The sequence below is a fragment of the Cherax quadricarinatus genome, chromosome 20 (genome assembly GCF_038502225.1).
Source record: "Cherax quadricarinatus isolate ZL_2023a chromosome 20, ASM3850222v1, whole genome shotgun sequence".
Classification (NCBI taxonomy): Eukaryota; Metazoa; Arthropoda; class Malacostraca; order Decapoda; family Parastacidae; genus Cherax; species Cherax quadricarinatus.
The window spans coordinates 48,528,617-48,550,434 of NC_091311.1; the positions used below are offsets into that span (position 1 = coordinate 48,528,617).

Consider the following 21,818-nt stretch of genomic DNA (forward strand, 5'->3'; position numbering starts at 1 on the left):
CCTGGAGTTCAATCCCACCAAGTGCAAAGTCATGAGGATTGGGGAAGGGCAAAGAAGACCGCAGATGGAGTACAGTCTAGGGGGTCAGAGACTACAAACATCACTCAAGGAAAAAGATCTTGGGGTGAGTATAACACCAGGCACATTTCCTGAAGCGCACATCAACCAAATAACTGCTGCAGCATATGGGCGCCTGGCAAACCTCAGAACAGCATTCCGACATCTTAATAAGGAATCGTTCAGGACCCTGTACACTGTGTACGTTAGGCCCATATTGGAGTATGCGGCACCAGTTTGGAACCCACACCTAGCCAAGCATGTAAAGAAACTAGAGAAAGTGCAAAAGTTTGCAACAAGACTAGTCCCAGAGCTAAGAGGTATGTCCTATGAGGAGAGGTTAAGGGAAATCAACCTGACGACACTGGAGGACAGGAGAGATAGGGGGGACATGATAACGGCTTACAAAATACTGAGAGGAATTGACAAGGTGGACAAAGACAGGATGTTCCAGAGACTGGACACAGTAACAAGGGGACACAGTTGGAAGTTGAAGACACAGATGAATCAAAGGGATGTTAGGAAGTATTTCTTCAGCCACAGAGTAGTCAGGAAGTGGAATAGTTTGGGAAGCGATGTAGTGGAGTCAGGATCCATACATAGCTTTAAGCAGAGGTACGATAAAGCTCATGGTTCAGGGAGAGTGACCTAGTAGCGACCAGTGAAGAGGCGGGGCCAGGAGCTTGGACTCGACTCCTGCAACCTCAACTAGGTGAGTACACACACACACACACACACACACACACACACACACACACACACACAAGCACACACACAAGCACACACATGCACAAGCACACACATGCACAAGCACACACACACACGCACGCACACACACACACGCACACACATGCGCACAAGCACACACACAAGCACACACACAAGCACACACACACGCACACACACAAGCACACACACACATGCACACACACAAGCACACACACACATGCACACACACACAAGCACACACACACATGCACACACACAAGCACACACACACACACACACACACACACACACACACACACACACACACACACACACACACACACACACACACACACACACACACACACACACACACACAGGTACATTTCAATCTGGGGAACATAAGGTAGTCATTGCAGTGATGTATAATCCACCACAGAACTGCAGGAGGCCAAGAGAGGCATACAAAGAGAACAACCGAGCGATGGTGGACACACTGGCTGAGGTGGCATGAAGAGCTCAATCATGCAGAGCAAAGTTACTGGTTATGGGTGATTTCAACCACAGGGAGATTGATTGGGAAAATCCTGGATATATATGGGGGTCCCGAAACATGGAGAGCCAAGATGATGGCTGTGGTTCTGGAAAACCTCATGCATCAACACATCAGGGACGCTACCAGAGAGAGAGAGGGGAGGATGAACCAGCAAGACTGGACCTTGTGTTCACCCTGAGTAGTTCAGACACTGAGAACATCACATATGAGAGGCCCCTTGGAGCTAGTGATCACGAAGTCCTGAGTTTTGATCAAATAGTAGAGTTACAAGTGGAGAGGGTAACAGGAGTCGTATGGGAAAAGCCAAACTATAAAAGGGGGGACTACACAAGTATGAGGAACTTCCTGCGGGAGGTTCAGTGGGACAGAGAACTGGTAGGAAAGTCAGTAAATGAAATGATGGAATGTGTAACAACAAAATGCAAGGAGGCAGAGGAAAGGTTTGTTCCCAAGGGCAACAGAAACAATGGGAAGACCAAAGCGAGTCCTTGGTTTACCCGAAGGTGCAGGGAGGCAAAAACTAAGTGCATTAGAGAATGGAAGAGATACAGAAGGCAGAGGACCCAGGAAAACAAAGAGATAAGTTGAAGACCCAGAAACAAATATGCACAGATAAGGAGGGAGGCCCAGCAACAGTACGAAAACAACAAAGCATCAGAAGTCAAGTCTGACCCAAAACTGCTGTTTAGCCACATCGGGAGAAAGACAACAGTCAAAGACCAGGTGATCAGACTGAGGAAAGTAGGTGGGGAACTCACAAGAAACGATCAAGAGGTATGCGAGGTGCTCAACACAAGATTTAAGGAAGTACAGTGGACCCCCGCATAACGATGGCATCGCATAGCGATTTTTCCGCATAACGATTACTTTTATCGCAAAATTTTTGCCGCGCATACCGATTAAAAACCCGCATACCGATTTTCGTCCGAGACGCGTCCAATGTGCCCTCAGCCAGCCTCACATGTGCCGCTCCGTCCCATTGTTTACCAGCCAGCCTCCGCGGTAACATCCAAGCATACACTCGGAATATTTCGTATTATTACAGTATTTTCGGTGCTGTTTCTGGAAAATAAGTGACCATGGGCCCCAAGAAAGCTTCTAGTGCCAACCCTACACCTCAAAGGGTAAGAATTACTATAGAGATGAAGAAAGAGATAATTGATAAGTATGAAAGTGGAGTGCGTATAGCCGACCTAGTCAAGCTGTACAAGAAACCCCAATCAACCATCGCTACTATTGTGGGCACCAGAAAGACAATCAAGGAAGCTGTTCTTGCCAAAGGTTCAACTGTGTTTTCGAAACAAAGATCGCAATTGATGGAAGATGTTGAGAGACTCTTATTGGTGTGGATAAATGAAAAACAGATAGCAGGAGATAGCGTCTCTCAAGCGATCATATGTGAAAAGGCTAGGAAGTTGCATGAGGATTTAATTAAAAAAATGCCTGCAACTAGTGATGATGTGAGTGAATTTAAGGCCAGCAAAGGTTGGTTTGAGAGATTTAAGAAGCGTAGTGGCATCCATAGTGTGATAAGGCATGGTGAGGCTGCCAGTTCGGACCACAAAGCGGCTGAAAAATATGTGCAGGAATTCAAGGAGTACATAGAAACTGAAGGACTGAAACCTGAACAAGTGTTTAATTGTGATGAAACAGGCCTGTTCTGGAAGAAAATGCCAAGCAGGACCTACATTACTCAGGAGGAAAAGGCACTCCCAGGACATAAGCCTATGAAAGACAGGCTTACTCTTCTCATGTGTGCCAATGCTACTGGTGATTGCAAAGTGAAGCCTTTATTAGTGTATCACTCTGAAACTCCCAGAGCGTTCAGGCAAAAGAATGTCCTCAAGGATAATTTGTGTGTGCTGTGGAGGGCAAACAGTAAGGCATGGGTCACTAGGGAATTTTTCTATAACTGGTTACACCATGCATTTGCCCCCAATGTGAAAAATTACCTAACTGAAAAGAAATTAGAACTTAAGTGCCTCCTGGTGTTAGACAATGCCCCTGGTCATCCTACAGACGTGTCAGAGCGACTTTATGGGGACATGAGCTTCATTAAGGTGAAGTTTTTGCCTCCTAATACCACTCCTCTCCTGCAGCCCATGGACCAGCAGGTTATTTCCAACTTCAAGAAACTGTACACAAAAGCTCTGTTTGAAAGGTGCTTTGTAATGACCTCAGAAACTCAACTGACTCTAAGAGAGTTTTGGAGAGATCACTTTAACATCCTCAATTGTGTAAACCTTATAGGTAAGGCTTGGGAGGAAGTGACAAAGAGGACCTTGAACTCTGCTTGGAAGAAACTGTGGCCAGAATGTGTAGAGAAAAGGGATTTTGAAGGGTTTGAGGCTAACCCTGAGAATCCTGTGCCAGTTGAGGAATCCATTGTGGCATTGGGAAAGTCCTTGGGGTTGGAGGTTAGTGGGGAGGATGTGGAAGAGTTGGTGGAGGAGGACAATGAAGAACTAACCACTGATGAGCTGCTAGATCAACTTCAACAGCAAGAGGCCACACCTGAGGAAATTGCTTCGGAGGAGGGGAGAGAGAAATTGAAGAAGTTGCCTACTTCAAAGATTAAGGAAATCTGTGCTAAGTGGCTTGAAGTGCAAACCTTCATGGATGAAAATCACCCTCACACAGCTATTGCAAGCCGTGCTGGTGATTATTACACTGACAATGTTGTGAAACACTTTAGGCAAGTCATAAAGGAACGAGAGGTACAGGCCACTATGGACAGATATCTTGTGCGAAAGAAGTCCAGTGACTCTGAAGCTGGCCCTAGTGGCATTAAAAGAAGAAGGGAAGTAACCCCAGAAAAGGACTTACTACCTCAAGTCCTAATGGAAGGGGATTCCCCTTCTAAACAGTAAGAAGATATTGCTCTCCCCTCCTCCCATCCCATCAATCATCACCAGATCTTCAATAAAAGTAAGTGTCATTTAATTGTGCATGCCTTTTTCAGTTTGTGTGTATTAAAATGAACATTTCATGTGGTAAAAAAAATTTTTTTTCATACTTTTGGGCGTCTTGCACGGATTAATTTTATTTCCATTATTTCTTATGGGGAAAATTGATTCGCATAACGATTATTTCGCATAACGATGAGCCCTCTTGCACGGATTAAAATCGTTAACCGGGGGTCCACTGTATTCACAATGGAGACAGGAAGGACTCTGGGAAGACGGGACAGAGGGGGACACAAACAGGAAATACACCAACAATTGCTGGATGACATACAGCTGAGGAGGAGGTGAAGAAGCTGCTAAGTGAACTTGATACCTCAAAGGCAATGGGACTGGACAACATCTCCCTGTGGGTCCTCAGAGAGGGAGCAGAAATACTGTGTGTGCCATTAACCACAATCTTCAACACATCCCTTGAAACTGGGCAACTACCCGAGGTATGGAAGACAGCAAATGTAGTCCCCATATTTAAAAGAGGAGACAGAAAAGAGGCACTAAATTACAGACCAGTGTCACTGACGTGTATAGTATGCAAAGTCATGGAGAAGATTATCAGGAGGAGAATGGTGGAGCACCGGGAACGGAACAAGATTATAAACGATAACCAGCACGGATTCATGGAAGGCAAATCCTGTGTCGCAAATCTTCTGGAGTTTTATGACAAAGTTACAGAAGTAGGACATGAGAGAGAGGGGTGGGTTGATTGCATTTTCTTGGACTGCAAGAAGGCCTTCGACACAGTTTTTCGCAAGAGATTAGTGCAGAAACTAGAGGATCAGGCGCATATAATGGGAAGGGCACTGCAGTGGATCAGAGAATACTTGACAGGGAGGCAACAACGAGTAATGGTACGTGATGAGGTATCACAGTGGGCACCTGTGATGAGCGGGGTCCCACAGGGGTCGGTCCTAGGACCAGCGCTATTTTTGGTATATGTGAATGACATGATGGAAGGGATAGACTCAGAGGTGTCCCTATTTGCAGATGATGTGAAGTTAATGAGGAGAATTACATCAGATGAGGATCAGGCAGGACTTCAGAGAGACCTGGACAGGCTGGACACATGGTCCAGCAACTGGCTTCTCGAATTCAACCCCGCCAAGTGCAAAGTCATGAAGATCGGAGAAGGGCAAAGAAGACTGCAGACAGAGTATAGGCTAGATGGTCAAAGACTGCAACCCTCGCTCAAGGAGAAAGCTCTTGGGGTAACCATAACACCGAGCACATCTCTGGAGGCACACATCAACCAGATAACTGCTGCAGCGTATGGGCACCTGGGAAACCTGAGAATAGCGTTCCAATATCTTAGTAAGGAATCGTTCAAGGCACTGTACACTGTGTATGTCAGGCCCATACTGGAGTATGCAGCACCAGTTTGGAACCCACACCTGGTCAAGCACGTCAAGAAATTAGAGAAAGTACAAAGGTTTAGATTTAGATAAAGAAAAATTGGATATCAAATTGGGGAGGAGGAGTATGGAAGAAGTAAATGTTTTCAGATACTTGAGAGTTGACGTGTCGGCGGATGGATTTATGAAGGATGAGGTTAATCATAGAATTGATGAGGGAAAAAAGGTGAGTGGTGCATTGAGGTATATGTGGAGTCAAAAAATGTTATCTATGGAGGCAAAGGGAATGTATGAAAGTATAGTAGTATCAACACTCTTATATGGGTGTGAAGCTGGGTGGTAAATGCAGCAGCAAGGAGACGGTTGGAGGCAGTGGAGATGTCCTGTCTAAGGGCAATGTGTGGTGTAAATATTATGCAGAAAATTCGGAGTGTGGAAATTAGGAAAAGGTGTGGAGTTAATAAAAGTATTAGTCAGAGGGCAGAAGAGGGGTTGTTGAGGTGGTTTGGTCATTTAGAGAGAATGGATCAAAGTAGAATGACATGGAAAGCATATAAATCTATAGGGGAAGGAAGGCGAGGTAGGGGTCGTCCTCGAAAGGGTTGGAGAGAGGGGATAAAGGAGGTTTTGTGGGCGAGGGGCTTGGACTTCCAGCAAGTGTGCGTGAGCGTGTTAGATAGGAGTGAATGGAGACGAATGGTACTTGGGACCTGACGATCTGTTGGAGTGTGAGCAGGGTAATATTTAGTGAAGGGATTCAGGGAATCCAGTTATTTTCATATAGTCGGACTTGAGTCCTGGAAATGGGAAGTACAATGCCTGCACTTTAAAGGAGGGGTTTGGGTATTGGCAGTTTGGAGGGATATGCTGTGTATCTTTATACATATATGCTTCTAAACTGTTGTATTCTGAGCACCTCTGCAAAAACAGTGATTATGTGTGAGTGTGGTGAAAGTGTTGAATGATGATGAAAGCATTTTCTTTTTGGGGATTTTCTTTCTTTTTTGGGTCACCCTGCCTCGGTGGGAGACGGCCAACTTGTTGGAAAGAAAAAAAAAAAAAAAAAAAAAAAAAAAAAAAAAAAAAAAAAAGGTTTGCAACAAGGCTAGTTCCAGAGCTCAGGGGAATGTCCTAAGAAGAAAGGTCGAGGGAAATAGGACTGACGACACAGGAGGGTCAGGGGAGACATGATAACAACATACAAAATACTGCGTGGAATAGATAAGGTGGATAGAGCCAGGATGTTCCAGAGAGGGGACACAGAAACAAGAGGTCACAATCAGAAGCTGAAGGCTCAGACAAGTCACAGGGATGTTAGGAAGTATTTCTTCAGCATTAGAGTAGTCTTGAAGTGGAATAGCCTAGCAAGTGATGTAGTGGAGGCAGGAACCATACATAGCTTTAAGACTAGGTATGATATAGCTCAGGAAGCAGAGAGAGAGAGAGAAGACCTTGTGGCAGTCAGTAAAGAGAGATGTCAACATAGTTGCTGATCTGTATATGTATGTGTTATCTGAGTATCAGAGTACCATCCATACGTTTTACATACACGACCCCTCGCTAGGCTCAGTGACTAGCTTGTGTGACATCATTTGATGCCGATGTGAGCGCTACGCTCCCGGCCCTAGGTCTCAGTTTCCCGTAGTCCTAGCAGGTGACAGGACAGGCAGTTTGGGCTCTCCCTTATCACAGTCTGCAACATAAGCAGACTTGTGTTTAACTCCTACCATCACATCTCCATGAACCCTCTCGACAAATGGTGGCAGAGACAGAGAGAGACAGACAGACAGACAGAGAGATAGAGACCGGGGTTTTCCTCTATTTTCTTACTGGTTCTTGTTCCTGTTTATTTCCTCTTATCTTCATGGGGAAACGAAACAGAATTCATCCTTCGTAAACCATGTGTGCCGTAAGAGGCCACTAACATGCCAGAAAGAAGGGGCTAGTAACCCCTTCTCCTGTACACATTACTTAAGTTAAAAAAAGAAACTTTTGTTTTTCTTTTTGGGCCACCCTGCTTTGGTGGGATATGGCCGGTTTGTTGAAAGTTTATTAAGTCGTAGTACGTTAACTTGAGCCCAGTATTTTCCAGGTCCTTTTTATAGTTCCTTTTGTTTTATTAAATCTGTTAGCTTAATACAATTGTTTGGATTCCTTATTAGCTTGGTGAGCATTTGATGTATATATTTTTTGTTCTTCTTTGGCTAGTGATCCCATCAGTATTGTTTTTCATTTGTGTGTGTGTGTGTGTGTGTGTGTGTGTGTGTGTGTGTGTAAATGGATGTGAGGAGGCTGTTAGCTTTTTTTTTTTTTAATATATGGACACACAAGTTAATGCTATGATTATTGTTAATTCTCGGCCAGCCATTGTTGCTGATTGTTGTGGTAAAGTTATTTACTGATGCCTCATCATTGAGCCTGATTGAGATTTTTAGTTTCAAGTGGTAATTTTGTTAACATTAGTGGTGGTGGTGTTCTTTAGCCTTGTAAGTTTTCTCTTGCAAAATACACACGTTGGATATATTATAATAAAGGTTCATATATTTTGAATCTTCATAATACACTATTTCTGTACCACTTTGTATAGAAGGTATAGTGGAGATTTGTCATTGTTTTATTTGGTAATTGCAGGTGTTGTTTGTGGGTAATTTCTTGCGTGTAAACCCAATCTCGATGAAGCTACTGTCTCATGCCATGGATTTTTGGTCTGGTGGACAACTAAAAGCTATATTTTTGGAACATGAGGTTAGTGTAATTGAAAATGTCTGTCCATTTATTGTAATTACTGTATTATTTTCTATGATGCTTAAAACAGTCATCTCTATATCATACCCTGCAGAAGATCCTATGAACCACCTGGAAAGCACACAGTTCTATAACTAACATTCATCAAAAAAAAAAAAAAAAAAAGTGTAAACTATATAACGTGACTTTGGTAAAAGTGATCATGCTTTTTTTAAAAATACCATATAGTATGTCTTTAGGGAATAGAAAGATTTTAAGAAGAAAATATAACCTCAAACTATTTCAAGAAAGCAAGGTTGGATAAGACGGGACAGTCTATACACTGAAGTGTTTTTTAGCTTTAATGAAAATGTAATAAGTCAGTTTATTCTTAAAAGGCAAAAGTAATCGACTTATATATCACAGACTCAAAGAAGCCACAGGTAGAAGATAGAATTTTTGAAAATAAATGTGTACAGTGAGATGGAACCAAATTTATTCAAGTATGTAACACAAAGCAATCTACATGTGGAAGACCAAAATCACTGATTTAGAGGAGGAAATGTGAGATAATACATGTGTTTTTGCAGCATGTACATATTTACAGATGACACTAGATGATGCAGATTTAAGCCCTCAACAGTCATTTTAAATATCACTATTTAACCTATGTCGCCAAATATTCGAAAAAAAAAAAAATTATTTTTTCTTATGAAAATGTTAGGAATATTTTTACTAGTGTTTTAAGCCTAAAAAAAAATTTTTGCCATCAATACTTACCGAGATATAGAGCTGCAAAGTTTGCAGAAATCGACGTGCGTATGGCAACAGCGGCGACTGCCGCCCGCCCGGTATTCTTTTATTTACTCTAATTCAAAGGTTTCTTGCATTTTTCAATATTTTTCTTTTCCAGGTAACTTATGTGGCCTGTGAGACCAATGTAAGGTGCATTGTTCAAATATACACTCATTATTTACAACACAATAACAGAACAAACTTTATCACTATTAGTTTGTGTATACACTTTGTTTACACAAACAAACAATACAAAACAATGTTTATTACTATTGTTCCATAATATATATACATATGTACAGTCACTAACCACGTTCCTAGAACTGCTGCAGCTTGTGGAACTCTTTGAAACATGGGTATATGCAGAGGGGCACTTCACACTCCTCACACATAAAACGAGTGTCTCTGCGTGTTTGTGGGCGTTTTGTGGTATGCATACATACATAACACCTCTTCTGAGCATTTTTCTTGGCAGTAGTAGGAGGCAGTTGTATGGGGTAGTGATCACCAGGCCTCAAACGAGATGACGTCTGTGGGCGCTGGTCTATTGCAGGAGTTGCTCCTTTGTACTTTGCAATTATTTGTCTGATTACTGACAGGCAAAATTCACCATATTTTGGTGTTTTGTTGGTCTTCAACTTGTATATGTTATAAGCATTTAGCATAGAGATATCAACAAGATGGAAAAAAAGTTTGATATACCACTTATAACTCTTGCGTACACAGTCTGCAAACCCAATCTGCATGTCACATTTGTCCACTAAGCGCATATTGAGGTTGTAGTCCATGACAGCTGCAGGCTTTAGAATGGGTTCATTGGTCTCTCTGTTGTCCCTGCCACTGGGTACCATTTCGTTTGTGTGAACTGATGTCAACAATGTGACATCACGTTTGTCATGCCACCGAAATGCCATGATGTCATTGGCAGCAAAGGCTTGCACCTCACCTCTGCGAGTGCCAGCGTCGAACCTTGGCATATGTTTGCGATTACCACGCACTGTGCCACACACGTCTGTCAAGTTCACTCGCAAGAAATCACTGAGTAAGGGGCTTGTGTACCAGTTATCAGTAAATAACATATGCCCCTTACCAAGATATGGTTCCATCATTGTTCGAACCACATCACCAGAGATACCCAATAACTTCATGGTATCTCTCAAAGTATTACTGCCAGTGTACACAATAATATCTAAAACAAGACCACTTCTGCAATCACACAGTACAAATAGCTTTATACCAAAGCGTTTCCTCTTGCTTGGTATATATTGCTTGAATGAGAGTCTTCCGTTGAATAAAATCAAGGACTCATCAATAACAAGCTTCCTGAAGGGATAAAAATACATGCAGCACTTTTGTTTCAGGTACATAAACACATTTCTTATCTTATATAACCTGTCGCTTCTGTCAGGCCTGGTTTTGTCTGAAAAGTGTAACATACGCAACAGTATCAGGAAACGATTGACACCTATAATGTCACTAAAACCTGGAGTTGAAATCAGGCGATCTGTTGTCCAGTATGTGGTGACAGTGTGCTTATACACATGTGGCATAAGCATTATTGTGGCAAAAAACAGGTACATCTCTGCCACAGTTGTCTCCTTCCACTTGTGTAGCCGTGATTTTGGTGAGAGAATTGTATTTGCCATGGTGTATTCACAGTATGTGTTGGTTTCCCTGACAATGATGTCCATCAGGGGTTCATCGAAGAATAACTCAAAGCAGTCCAGTTCACTGGCATTGTTCCCAAGTGGACAAGATGGCTTTATTCCACTTTGTGTTTCATCAAAGTCATGGGGACTGGGAACAAACTCGTCACCGTCCTGCCAATCCCAGATGCGGTCTGCTGGTGGGGTCTGGATATTGTACCGTGGTTGTGGCTGTGGTTGTGGCTGTGCAGGTTGTGGTGGTGCAGGTTGTGGCAGTGTGGGGTAGGGTGAGGCTGGTTCTTCTGCTGAGTCAGCCGCGTGGCTAGTAGCGTGGCCCGGTGATGGTGCCACATGGGCCGTGCCACCCTCACTATCACCACCACTGCCTCCTCCCTCACTGTCACCATTCATACCCATCGTTACAATATCATCATCTTCACTATCAGGTCGTGGTGTTGGGCCACGGGATGTGCTCCCAGAGTTTCTCCTTCCCCTTGGAACAACATATGAAACACTACCAGACCGCATGCTACGTCGTACATACTGGCGCTTCACTGGGGAATATTCACTCTCACTGTCACTAGAACTGCTTTCAATGACCTTGAAATCACTATCACTATCACTATCACTATCACTGCTATCATCAGGGTGTTGTACACGACCAAATAGTTTCCTCTTTCGTCCTGGTACAGGCGAAGGTGAATGTGAACAAGCCGGCACAGCACCAGAGGTCGAAGGTTGTGGGTCATCTGGGTTTTCGTCACTATTTACGTTATCCTGGGCACTTTTTTCGGTAACACTCACTTGAAAACCCTTGAATTCACTGTCACTGACATTTTCATCGCTGTTAGAGCTATCACTTGGGAACAAAAGACCTCCAATCCGGCGAGGAGTGAGGAACTTCTTACCGAGAGGCATGGTGAAAATGGACTGACAACATGGCGTTCCCACAATGCACCGCTAGGTCCGAGATTTTTTTCACAGGGTGCACACCGACCACTGAGACCCATTCTCTCCCGTGTAGGCCTACCAGGCCTTTGGCGCGCGATTTGAAGCCGCTAGAATTTGTGCGTATAAATACGTCAGAAACATTGGCTCGTAAGACGTATTTATACGTCGGAAACAGTCAAAGGGTTAACCCTTTGAGGGTCGACAGGCCCTCTCCGAAACTCATTCTCAGGGTCGGCCAAATTTAAAAAAAAAAAATTATTTTCTCTTATGAAAAGATAGAGAATCTTTTCCTGATCATAAGGACACCAAAAGTTTGAAATTTGATGGAAAACTTACGGAATTATGCTCTCGCAAAGTTAGCGGTCTCGGCATTGTTTACGCATCGGCGATTTTGCCCACTTTGAGCCCCATTTTCGGCCAATTCCACTGTACTAGTCGACAAAAAACATGAATATTTCGCTAGAACTCCATTTTTTCTATCGAATGGGTGCAAGAAACCACCCATTTATGAAATTCAACTATCCAGTACAGTGGTCAGAATTTAGCAATTTTGCCAGTTTCACACAAATTTCAAAAGATGCCAATTTCCGAATAGGGTCCAGAATAAACAAGAAAGACATTCCTGGCACTAAAATAACATTTCCTCTGGTCATTAGTCACGTCTCAAGGCCCCTCTTATATTCTTTTGCTTTCCACTTTGAATTTTTATTCTCACAAAAAATATAAGATTTACTGTTATGCAGACTACTGCATTAGTGTAAAAAATGGTATAAATATTATTGGTGCACTTGTGAAAGAATATTAGACTCACCAGTTGACGTGTATTGCACGCTTGGCACGATTTGTTTACTTTTGAAATTTGGTAAAAATCGAACATTTCTGCTACTTTGAGCTCAATTTCAAGGTACTTTTCATTGTAAAACCAGTCAAAATCATCTCAATTTCTGTAATACGTCTTCCATTCTATAAAATGAGACCAAGAAAACTAGAATACAACAATAAATACCATACGAAAATACAGTGCAAAGTCGCTGTTTTATTCCAAAAAAATGGTCAAAGTTTTTTTTTCCTCATTATGCACTGTGTGCTGCAGGATTTTTTTTAGACTGTGCACACTGACCACATAGACCCATTCTTTCATATGAAGGCCTACCAGCTTTCTCCCACTAGATTTGAGGGCGCTAGAATTTAGGCGTACTAGTACGTCAAAAACCCTGGGTCGTAAGCCGTACTAGTACGTCCGAAACCCTCAAAGGGTTAAATAATCAAAGCAAGCAGCACTTACTATTGGATATTGATAATGAAATGCATTAAGTTCAGATGAGGTATCACCAGGAGTTATAAAAAGAATGTTTATCCCTTTCACTGTCCAGGCTCCCAAAATTAAAAGTATTCACATTATCTACATTTAAAAAAAATCTTCTGAAATGCTAGAGAATCTGACACCAAAAATATGAAAAATTCATGGAAAACTTGCAAAATTACCCAGGCACAAGGTTAGCAGTCTGGGCACAACTTACACTTTGGCAGTTTCACTCACTTTGAGTAGTGTTTTAAGCCAATTCCAGTCCTCAATTTGATCAAATTCTAGTTATTTCGTTAATATGATTTCTGTTCCATCAATTGAGCACAATTAAAGCACCTGTTAACTATATCAAAATTACCCTATAAGGTGCACAGAAGTTGGAAATTTAGCCAGTTTTAAAAAATAGCAGAATGGGTGGGGCTTGACCCCATGGCAAGTGAGTTCTAAAGCTCAGTCCAGTGCATTAACCCCTGGACCAGCTGGCTCTAATAAAAATCATCCAACTAGGTATATTTCTGTACTTCATGGGAGACTAGCATGGACACCCACTTTGACCACAAATGTAGATTTTTACAGATGAATCCCAAACCAGCATAGATGTGGCATTCTCAAGCAAAAGTCCCTACAAAGCCACAGTCATGACTCACAAAATCATAATAAGATTGCAACAAATCACAGAACAGGTGGGAAGTTTGAACCCATAGTAGGCAAAAACTTAAAAAATTTCTATTTAAAAACAGGATCTAAAATAAGCACTGTAGACATTCCGGGCACTAAAACAAATTTTTCTCAGTTCATTAATCATGTCGTCAAGTCCTTCCTATATTACACTTGTCTTCCATTTTGAATTCATCACAAAAAATCGTAGATTTACCCTATTTCTCAAATAAAAAAAAAAATGTAACTAGGAATGATTGGTCAGGGTTTATGGCATCCTAATAATTGAATCATACATAATAAAAAAAACATAAAACAGACCAGGAGTGTAGGGGCCATTACTTGTCCTCAGGAAAAATCTAATCTTTCAACAAACCGGCCGTATCCCACTGAGGCAGGGTGGCCAAAAAAAAAAAAAAAAAATAGTTTCTCTTTTTCAATTTAGTAATTTATACAGGAGAAGGGGTTACTAGGCCCTTGCTCCCTGCATTTTAGTCACCTCTTACAACACGCATGGCTTACGGAGGAAGAATTCTGTTCCACTTTCCCATGGAGATAAGAGGAAATAAACAAGAACAAGTACTAGAAAGAAAATAGAAGAAAACTCAGAGGGGTGTGTATATATATGCTTGTACATGTATGTGTAGTGTGACCTAAGTGTAAGTAGAAGTAGCAAGACATACCAGAAATCTTGCATGTTTATGAGACAGAAAAAAGACACCAGTAATCCTACCATCATGTAAAACAATTACAGGTTTCCATTTTACACTCGCTTGGCAGGACGGTAGTACCTCCCTGGGCAGTTGCTGTCTACCAACCTACAACAAAATCATCTTTATTTCAGTAATGTCTTGCATTCTATCATATGATGCCAAGAAACAACCAAATAAAACCATAAAAACCATCCTAAAAAATGTCTCGGTCACTATTTTAAACCAGAGTCAGAGTTTTGCTATTCCTCCTCATGCCCCACATGAGTCAGAATTTTTGTGTATTGTGCATACTCACTGCACAGACCCATTCTCTCATATCTAGGCCAAAATTTATCCCTCTTAGCTTTTCTGAGTGAGCTGAGCTCAAGACATAGATCTACGTGAGGGACCCTGGTGTCAATAACGTAGATCTACGTGACTGACAGGCTAAAGGAGGTTAGTGACCTGCATACCTTCTTCACAAGTAGGTAAACTATCTTCCCTCTTTATTATATATATTATTTACTAATAAAACTAGGTCTTAGACAGGGTTTTTTAGTGTCACCATGGTTGTTTAAATTATTTATAGATACGGTTGTAAAAGAGGTGAATGCTGGGGTGTTTGGGAGAGGTGTGTGATTGAAAGACAAAGAATCTAATATAAAGTGGGAGTTGTCACAGTTGCTTTTGCTAATGACATGGCACTTTTGGGAAGTATTGAAGAGAAGTTGCAAAGATTGGTGGACAAATATGAGAGGGTATGTAATAGAAGGGAATTAAAAGTGATCATAGGAAAGAGCAAGGTGATTTAGGTAATAAAAGATAGATATCAGGTTGGAGGAAGGTATTATAGAAGAAGTGAATGTGTTCAGATATTTGGGAATAGACTTGTTGGCAAAGAGGTCCATGAAAAATGAGGTGAACCATAAAATTTATGAGGAAAAAAGGGAAGTGGGACATTGAGGCATCTGTAGAGATAAAAAATGTTATCCATGGAGGCAAACATGGTAATGTACAAGAGTATAGTGGTACCAGCATTCTTATGTGGATGTGAAGCATGGGTTACAAATGTTGCAGCAAGTAGGAGGCTGGAGGCAGTGGAGAGGTGTCTGAGGGCAATGTGTGATGTGAATATTATGCAGATAATTCTTATTTTGGAGATTGGAAGGTGCTGGATTATTAGAAGTATTATCCAGAGGACTGAGCTAGGGTTATTGAAGTGGTTTGAACATTTAGAGAGGATGGAGAAAACTTGGATGGCTTGGAGGGTGTATAAATCTGTAGTGGAGAGAAGGTGGAGTAGGGATTGCCTTAGGAAAGATTGGAGAGAGGGGGCAAAGAAGGTTTTGTATGTGAGTGGCTTGGACATCCAACTGGCATGTGTGAGCATGTTAAGGGTGAGTGTAGGCAAATAGTTTTTATGACTTGATGTGCTGTTGGAATGTGAACAAAGTAATGTTTATGAAGGGATTCAGGAAAACCAGTTAGCTAGACTAATCCTGGAGGTGGGAAGTACAGTCCTTTAACTCAGAAGGAGGGGTGAGGATGTTGCAGTTCGGAAGGGCATTTGAATTGCAGTATTGGCATGCTTCTGGCAAGACAGTGATGGTGACCGTATTTCTTCTTTTTTCGGGTCGCCCTTCTTTGGTGGGAGATGGCTGATGCGTTAAAAAAAAACAAGTTTACTGTCACCAGAGAGCAGAATGGGAGATGGATTTCATCCTACATGGAAGCTGCACTGCTAACATATATCATTGGCATAAAATAAACATGCTAAATCAGACACCCTGTCTTTTGACCACAAAATAATTATGCATGAAAAAAAAAAAAAAGGATGAAAGCTGCATGTAGTTGCTGGGCTGAAGGGTTGTGACAGCACCAAGGCTGGTTGAGGATTGCATCAGCCCTGCTGTCATTGTCTTTCTGCACTGATGCTGTATGACCCTTATGTGTATAGCACTTGATTTAATTATAATAGCATTGCAATGTCAGTTGTACCTCTTATCTCCCTCATGGCAAAGCTAGGTTAATAGTCATGGATATCCTGCATTATATATCCCTCTTTTCCTTCACCTTTGAAAGTTGGCAAAAAGCTCCACCATGCTTCACCTTCCCTTCATTCTCACCCTCACATGCTACCTCTCCCTTCCCTTCACTCATCCTCTCATGTGCCATCTCCTCCCTTCCTTCCTTCTTCCTTCCTTCCTTGTTCCGTGCTGTTAACCCTCCTCCCCCATCCTCCTGCTTCATTCATTCCCATCCTCTCTGCCTTCTTGGAGAGGGAACATGTACCCACATGTTATGGTCGATAATATATAGTAGATAAAAGTGATCAGGTTATGTTATAAATAAATGTCCTTTTGCAAGTGTTTACATGGGTTTAGATTTAAGCATAATCTGGGATAGTAGTAGTAGTCATAAAACTACATAATTATAGCATAACATATACAAAAGTAGCTGCTGCTTTAGTGTGTTTTTTTTACACAAGGTTTGACAAGGTTAAGGATCCCTAGCTTTATTGACAAGCTATTTACAGGTTAAGGATTCCTAACTTTATTGGCAAGCTAAGAGCTGTTACCTACATCAGCTCATTTGAAAGCATTTTTATTATTATGAGACATACAAGTAGGGAACAGGATGAAGTTGGAGCCATCTGTGGGCCAGCATTTTCATTTGATCAACTGACTTTATCTCGTTGACATTATGCTGTACGAATGTGTTCCATACTCGAGTCATCCTGGGTATATATGATCTCAGATGGAGTGATGTTCTGGAGAAGGGTACAGCCAGAGTGAAGGTGCTGCTTTCTGCCCATCTTGTGGCATAAAAGCTTGTTTCACGCTGTCCTCGAAGTGGATCCAAGTGTGGCACTTTGACAATATTGGCCTTGTACATAACAGTAAGGCCACCCACATCCCTCCTATGTTGAAGGCTCTGCTGAAATGACAGATCTATCCAGGATGGGTCCAGGCGAGAGACGAGACGTCTTGCTCTGTTCTCTACTCTGTCAAGCAGTCGCAGATGAGAGGGGGGGGGAAGGCGAACCAAGAAAGTGGAGCATACTCAAGGTGTGAGCGTACTTGTGCCTCGTACAGAATCTTGCAACCCCTACTGTCAAGCAGATGCGAGATACGGCAAAGTGCTGTAAGCTTCCTGGCTGCCTTGTTTGCAAGATTTACAACATGGTTCTTCGTGGTTAGTTTGGAGTCAAATTTCACCCCAAGGATATCAACTTCTCCAGGTGCCAACACCCTCCCATTCATCCTTACTACTGCACCAGCATTACCATCATGGTGCCTAGAGATTATCATCATTTGCGTTTTCTCAGGTGCAAATGTTACTTGCCATCTATTTCCCTAAGCTGATATAGCTCTTAGCTGGTGATTGATGTAGCTTAGAGCAGTTGGCATTTCTTCTCTTGGATAAGTGAATGTCAGTGTACAGTCGTCTGCATATGCATGGGATTCTGGGATGAGATGGAGAAGGTAGTAGGAAGGAAGTAGACATTCCATAACAATGGTCCCAGCACGCTTCCTTGTGGAACACTTGCCCCAATAGGATGTCTTGCTGATTCCATTCCATTGAGAACTACACTTAGAGATCTACCATGAAGGTAATCACTGAGGAGACATAGCATAGAGTCTGCAATTACCAGTGCTTGAAGTTTTGCTAAGAGGTCCTGGTGCCACACCCGGTCGAAAGCACCAGCAATGTCCAGTGCTACCACACAGCTGACTTTGGATTCATCCAGTGACTGGTGCCACTTAGTGGAGAGGTTTAACAACAGATCAGCAGCAGAGTAACCTTTCCTGAAGCCATATTGACGGTCACAAAGTAGTGAGCGGTAGTCAAAAAGCTCTGTCAATTGTCTTGAGATTATTGTCTCAAGGATCTTACCAGTGATTGACAGGAGTGACACTGGTCTGTAGTTGCTGATTTCTGCTCTGCTCTTCTTTTTGTGAACAGGGACTACATTTGCCTCTTTCCATGGAGAGGGCCATTTACATTGTAGTAGGCAGTGCTGAAAGATGCAAGTTAGAGGTGCTGCTAGCTGGTCTGCACATCTTCTCAGCAATCTTGGGTTCAACTTGTCTGGGCCTACAGCCTTTTCTTGGTCAAGCGATTTAAGAAGGAAATGCACCTCCTCCTGCCTTATTGTCACCACTGACAGTTTTGACACAGTTCTTGCAGCTAGCCAAGGAGAGTCCCTTGCTGGATCAGGAACTTGCATTTTGGTAGCAAAGTGTTCGGCAAAGAGGTCCGCCTTCTCTTGACTACTAGTAGAGGTGGTCCCATCCTGTCAATTTAGAGGTGGAATGAGTTCATCAGGCAGATAACCTTGTCTGTCCTTGACCAGGGACCACCAGGTTTTGGAGCCAACCCTACCTGATGCTAGCTCTTTTTGTGTCCACCTCCCATTTAGCAATGGCCCACTTTTGAACGTCACCCATATGCCTACAGGCTTGCCTGTGCAAGTTCCTGTTATAGGCGGTAGGATGTCTCTTATATCTTCGCCATGCTTTGTACTTAGCAGTAGCAGCCTCTCTACAATGAAAGCCAAACCAAGGCTGATCTGTAGGCTTCGTCACATATTGCCGGTGAGGAATGTGTTCTTGTTGTAGATTAAGGATGTGTCCAGTGAAGGCTTTCACTTGGTTGTCAACATCCCCTTGGAGAAGAGCATTCCAATTGGTGGTGGCGAGCTCAGAGCAAAGGGCTGGCCAATTACCTCTTTCCCATAGCCACGTTGTGCGTGTGGACTCCTCACCTCGTTCTGTTGGGATCTTGAAGTGTCGTAAAAACAGCCTTGTGGTCAGACGATCCAACGTAGCCAAGGGGTCGACAAGTGACTATACCTTCTGCCAGATCACTCACTACTGGGTCAAGGGAGGAGCCAGAGATGTGAGTAGGAAAATCAACAAAGTTTCTCATGTCAAATACTGCAAGAAGGTCATCAAAGTCCTTCTTTATAAGGTGTTGGTTGAGGTCACCAACAATTATGATATGTTGACAGTTGTGTTGTAGCAGAAGGGAGTCCATATTTTCCATTAGGAAGTTGATGGGGTCTGCATGTTGCCACTGAGGTCTGTACATTGCACATGCTAGTACAGAGGTACTAGTGTTTATGCAGAGTTTGAAGAACATCATTTCAAGATGAGTAGGGGTGGCAACATCTATGTGCTGGGCATGAACGCTTTTAGAGAAGCACACAGCAACACCTCCTCCTTGCCCTTGCCTGTCTCTTCTCATCCATGAGGTGTAGCCAGCAGCTCTTGCAAAATTTTCTGGAGTCCTGTGGTCCAAAAATGTTTCAACAACAGCTATCATGTCGGGATGTCAAGTGTTCACAAAACTATGTGTGAGCTCTCCAACATTAGTAATGAAACCTCTAATGTTGGCCGACAGGATGCTGATGGACTGGCTCCTCATGATGTGGTCAGCTTCAGGTAGTGGGTGTGTACAGCATGTAAGGTGCCTGCCCTTGAGAGAAGTAGGGTACTGAGGCAGCTGCAGGGATGTAGGTCTGTGGTCTTGTATAAGGCACAGTACCACCTGCTGGGCTGAGATAGGAGTAGCTGAGTGGGTGACGTGTGAGAGTGTTCACCAATTCAGAGATCCTGCTGGTTTGTTCCGAGAACAGGTCTCTAAACAGGTGGTCCTGTCTGTCAAGTTCCTCTTTCTTCCGACACTGGTCTTTCTGATGTTCTTTCTTGTAGCAGTAATTGCACTTGGTATCTTGCAGGCAGTTGTTGGTGGTGTGCCCCTTCCGGTGACAGCGAGAGCACAGCCTAGGTGCCTGGAAGGGTGGACTATGATTTGTTGCACCTCCTGTGTTTTGCTGATTTGTCCTCAGGTTCTGTCGCTGTTACTGTGTTAGTGGAGGGTGAGACGGCTGTAGATGTCTTCCTCCTCCACGTCCTCTACCCCGTTCACTACCAGTTCTGACAGATGTGTCCCTGCTGTTCGTACTTTGGCGTAGGTGATCAGGCGCAGTGATAGTTCCCTGATTATTAACTGCACCAATCTCTGGTGGAGAAACTCCTGACTCAACTTGACGATGAAGCACTGCTGCCAGATGCTGGAATAGTGTCGGCAGGTGTGCTGATAGGTGTAGGATCAGAGATGGTATGTGCACTGTCTAGTGTACTGGCAGTGGCTGAAGCAGAGATGTCAGGTGTAGGAGAATTAACAGATCCAAGGCTTCCTTCGTTGCTGGGAAGAGGATTTGTTCCCTTTGTGGTGGTCAGAGGAATTTGTTAGAATTCCCAAAGGTAGTGTTTTGAACTCTGTCAATCTGTGGGACCTTAGCGATGACAGAATTCCACCAGTTATTTACTCCTGAGTTAAGCTCAGTGTGGGACTTCCAGTCTTTGTCAATAGTGTCACCATCAGCTGAGCAGCTTACGTCACTTGATGTAGGCTTGCACTGACCTTCTACAATAGCTTGAAGGTTATCTAATGATTTGAGGAGCTCATGAAGTGCTTCCCTGTGATGGATTGTCTTACTTGCAACTTTACAACACAGCCCATGAGGGCAGTCTTGATCTTTGGACAGGAGTCCCTGAGGTAGTACTTCTGAACCTTCCTCCTGTAGCTCCAGGCTTGTATCCACATATACCACAGGATTATGGATATCCTTCAATTTTTTGAAATTTTCAACCTGGCTGCAACAAAATTATTCTTCTGGAATGCAATCTGTGTGGCAGTAGTTGGAACAAGTAGGCTCCTTACATCTAAGAAGTATTTTGTCCCTTGTGGTATACCCACAAACACTTACCTGGACCTGGAGTTTACCTGGAGAGAGTTCCGGGGGTCAACGCCCCCGCGGCCCGGTCTGTGACCAGGCCTCCTGGTGGATCAGCCTGATCAACCAGGCTGTTACTGCTGGCTGCACGCAAACCAACGTACGAGCCACAGCCCGGCTGGTCAGGTACCGACTTTAGGTGCTTGTCCAGTGCCAGCTTGAAGACTGCCAGGGGTCTATTGGTAATCCCCCTTATGTGTGCTGGGAGGCAGTTGAACAGTCTCGGGCCCCTGACACTTATTGTATGGTCTCTTAATGTGCTAGTGACACCCCTGCTTTTCATTGGGGGGATGTTGCATCGTCTGCCAAGTCTTTTGCTTTCATTGTGAGTGATTTTCGTGTGCAAGTTCGGTATTAGTCCCTCTAGGATTTTCCAGGTGTATGTAATCATGTATCTCTCCCGCCTGCGTTCCAGGAAATACAGGTTCAGGAACTTCAAGCGCTCCCAGTAATTGAGGTGTTTTATCTCCGTTATGCGCGCCGTGAAGGTTCTCTGTACATTTTCTAGGTCAGCAATTTCACCTGCCTTGAAAGGTGCTGTTAGTGTGCAGCAATATTCCAGCCTAGATAGAACAAGTGACCTGAAGAGTGTCATCATGGGCTTGGCAT

General features: G+C 43.1%; 1 protein-coding gene across 16 annotated transcripts in view; it reads left to right on the forward strand.

The window, feature by feature from the left end:
* Positions 1–21,818, forward strand: part of fbl (pantothenate kinase 3 fbl) — a 173,612-nt gene that overhangs the window by 90,459 nt on the left and 61,335 nt on the right. For 13 of the 16 annotated variants that reach the window (XM_070087062.1, XM_070087064.1, XM_070087065.1 and 10 more), the window contains one exon: positions 8,265–8,378. The exons of the other annotated variants lie outside the window; for them this stretch is intronic. In XM_070087062.1, coding sequence (XP_069943163.1) covers positions 8,265–8,378 — 114 coding nt within the window. The remainder of the gene's footprint in view (positions 1–8,264; positions 8,379–21,818) is intronic. 16 annotated transcript variants of the gene reach the window in all.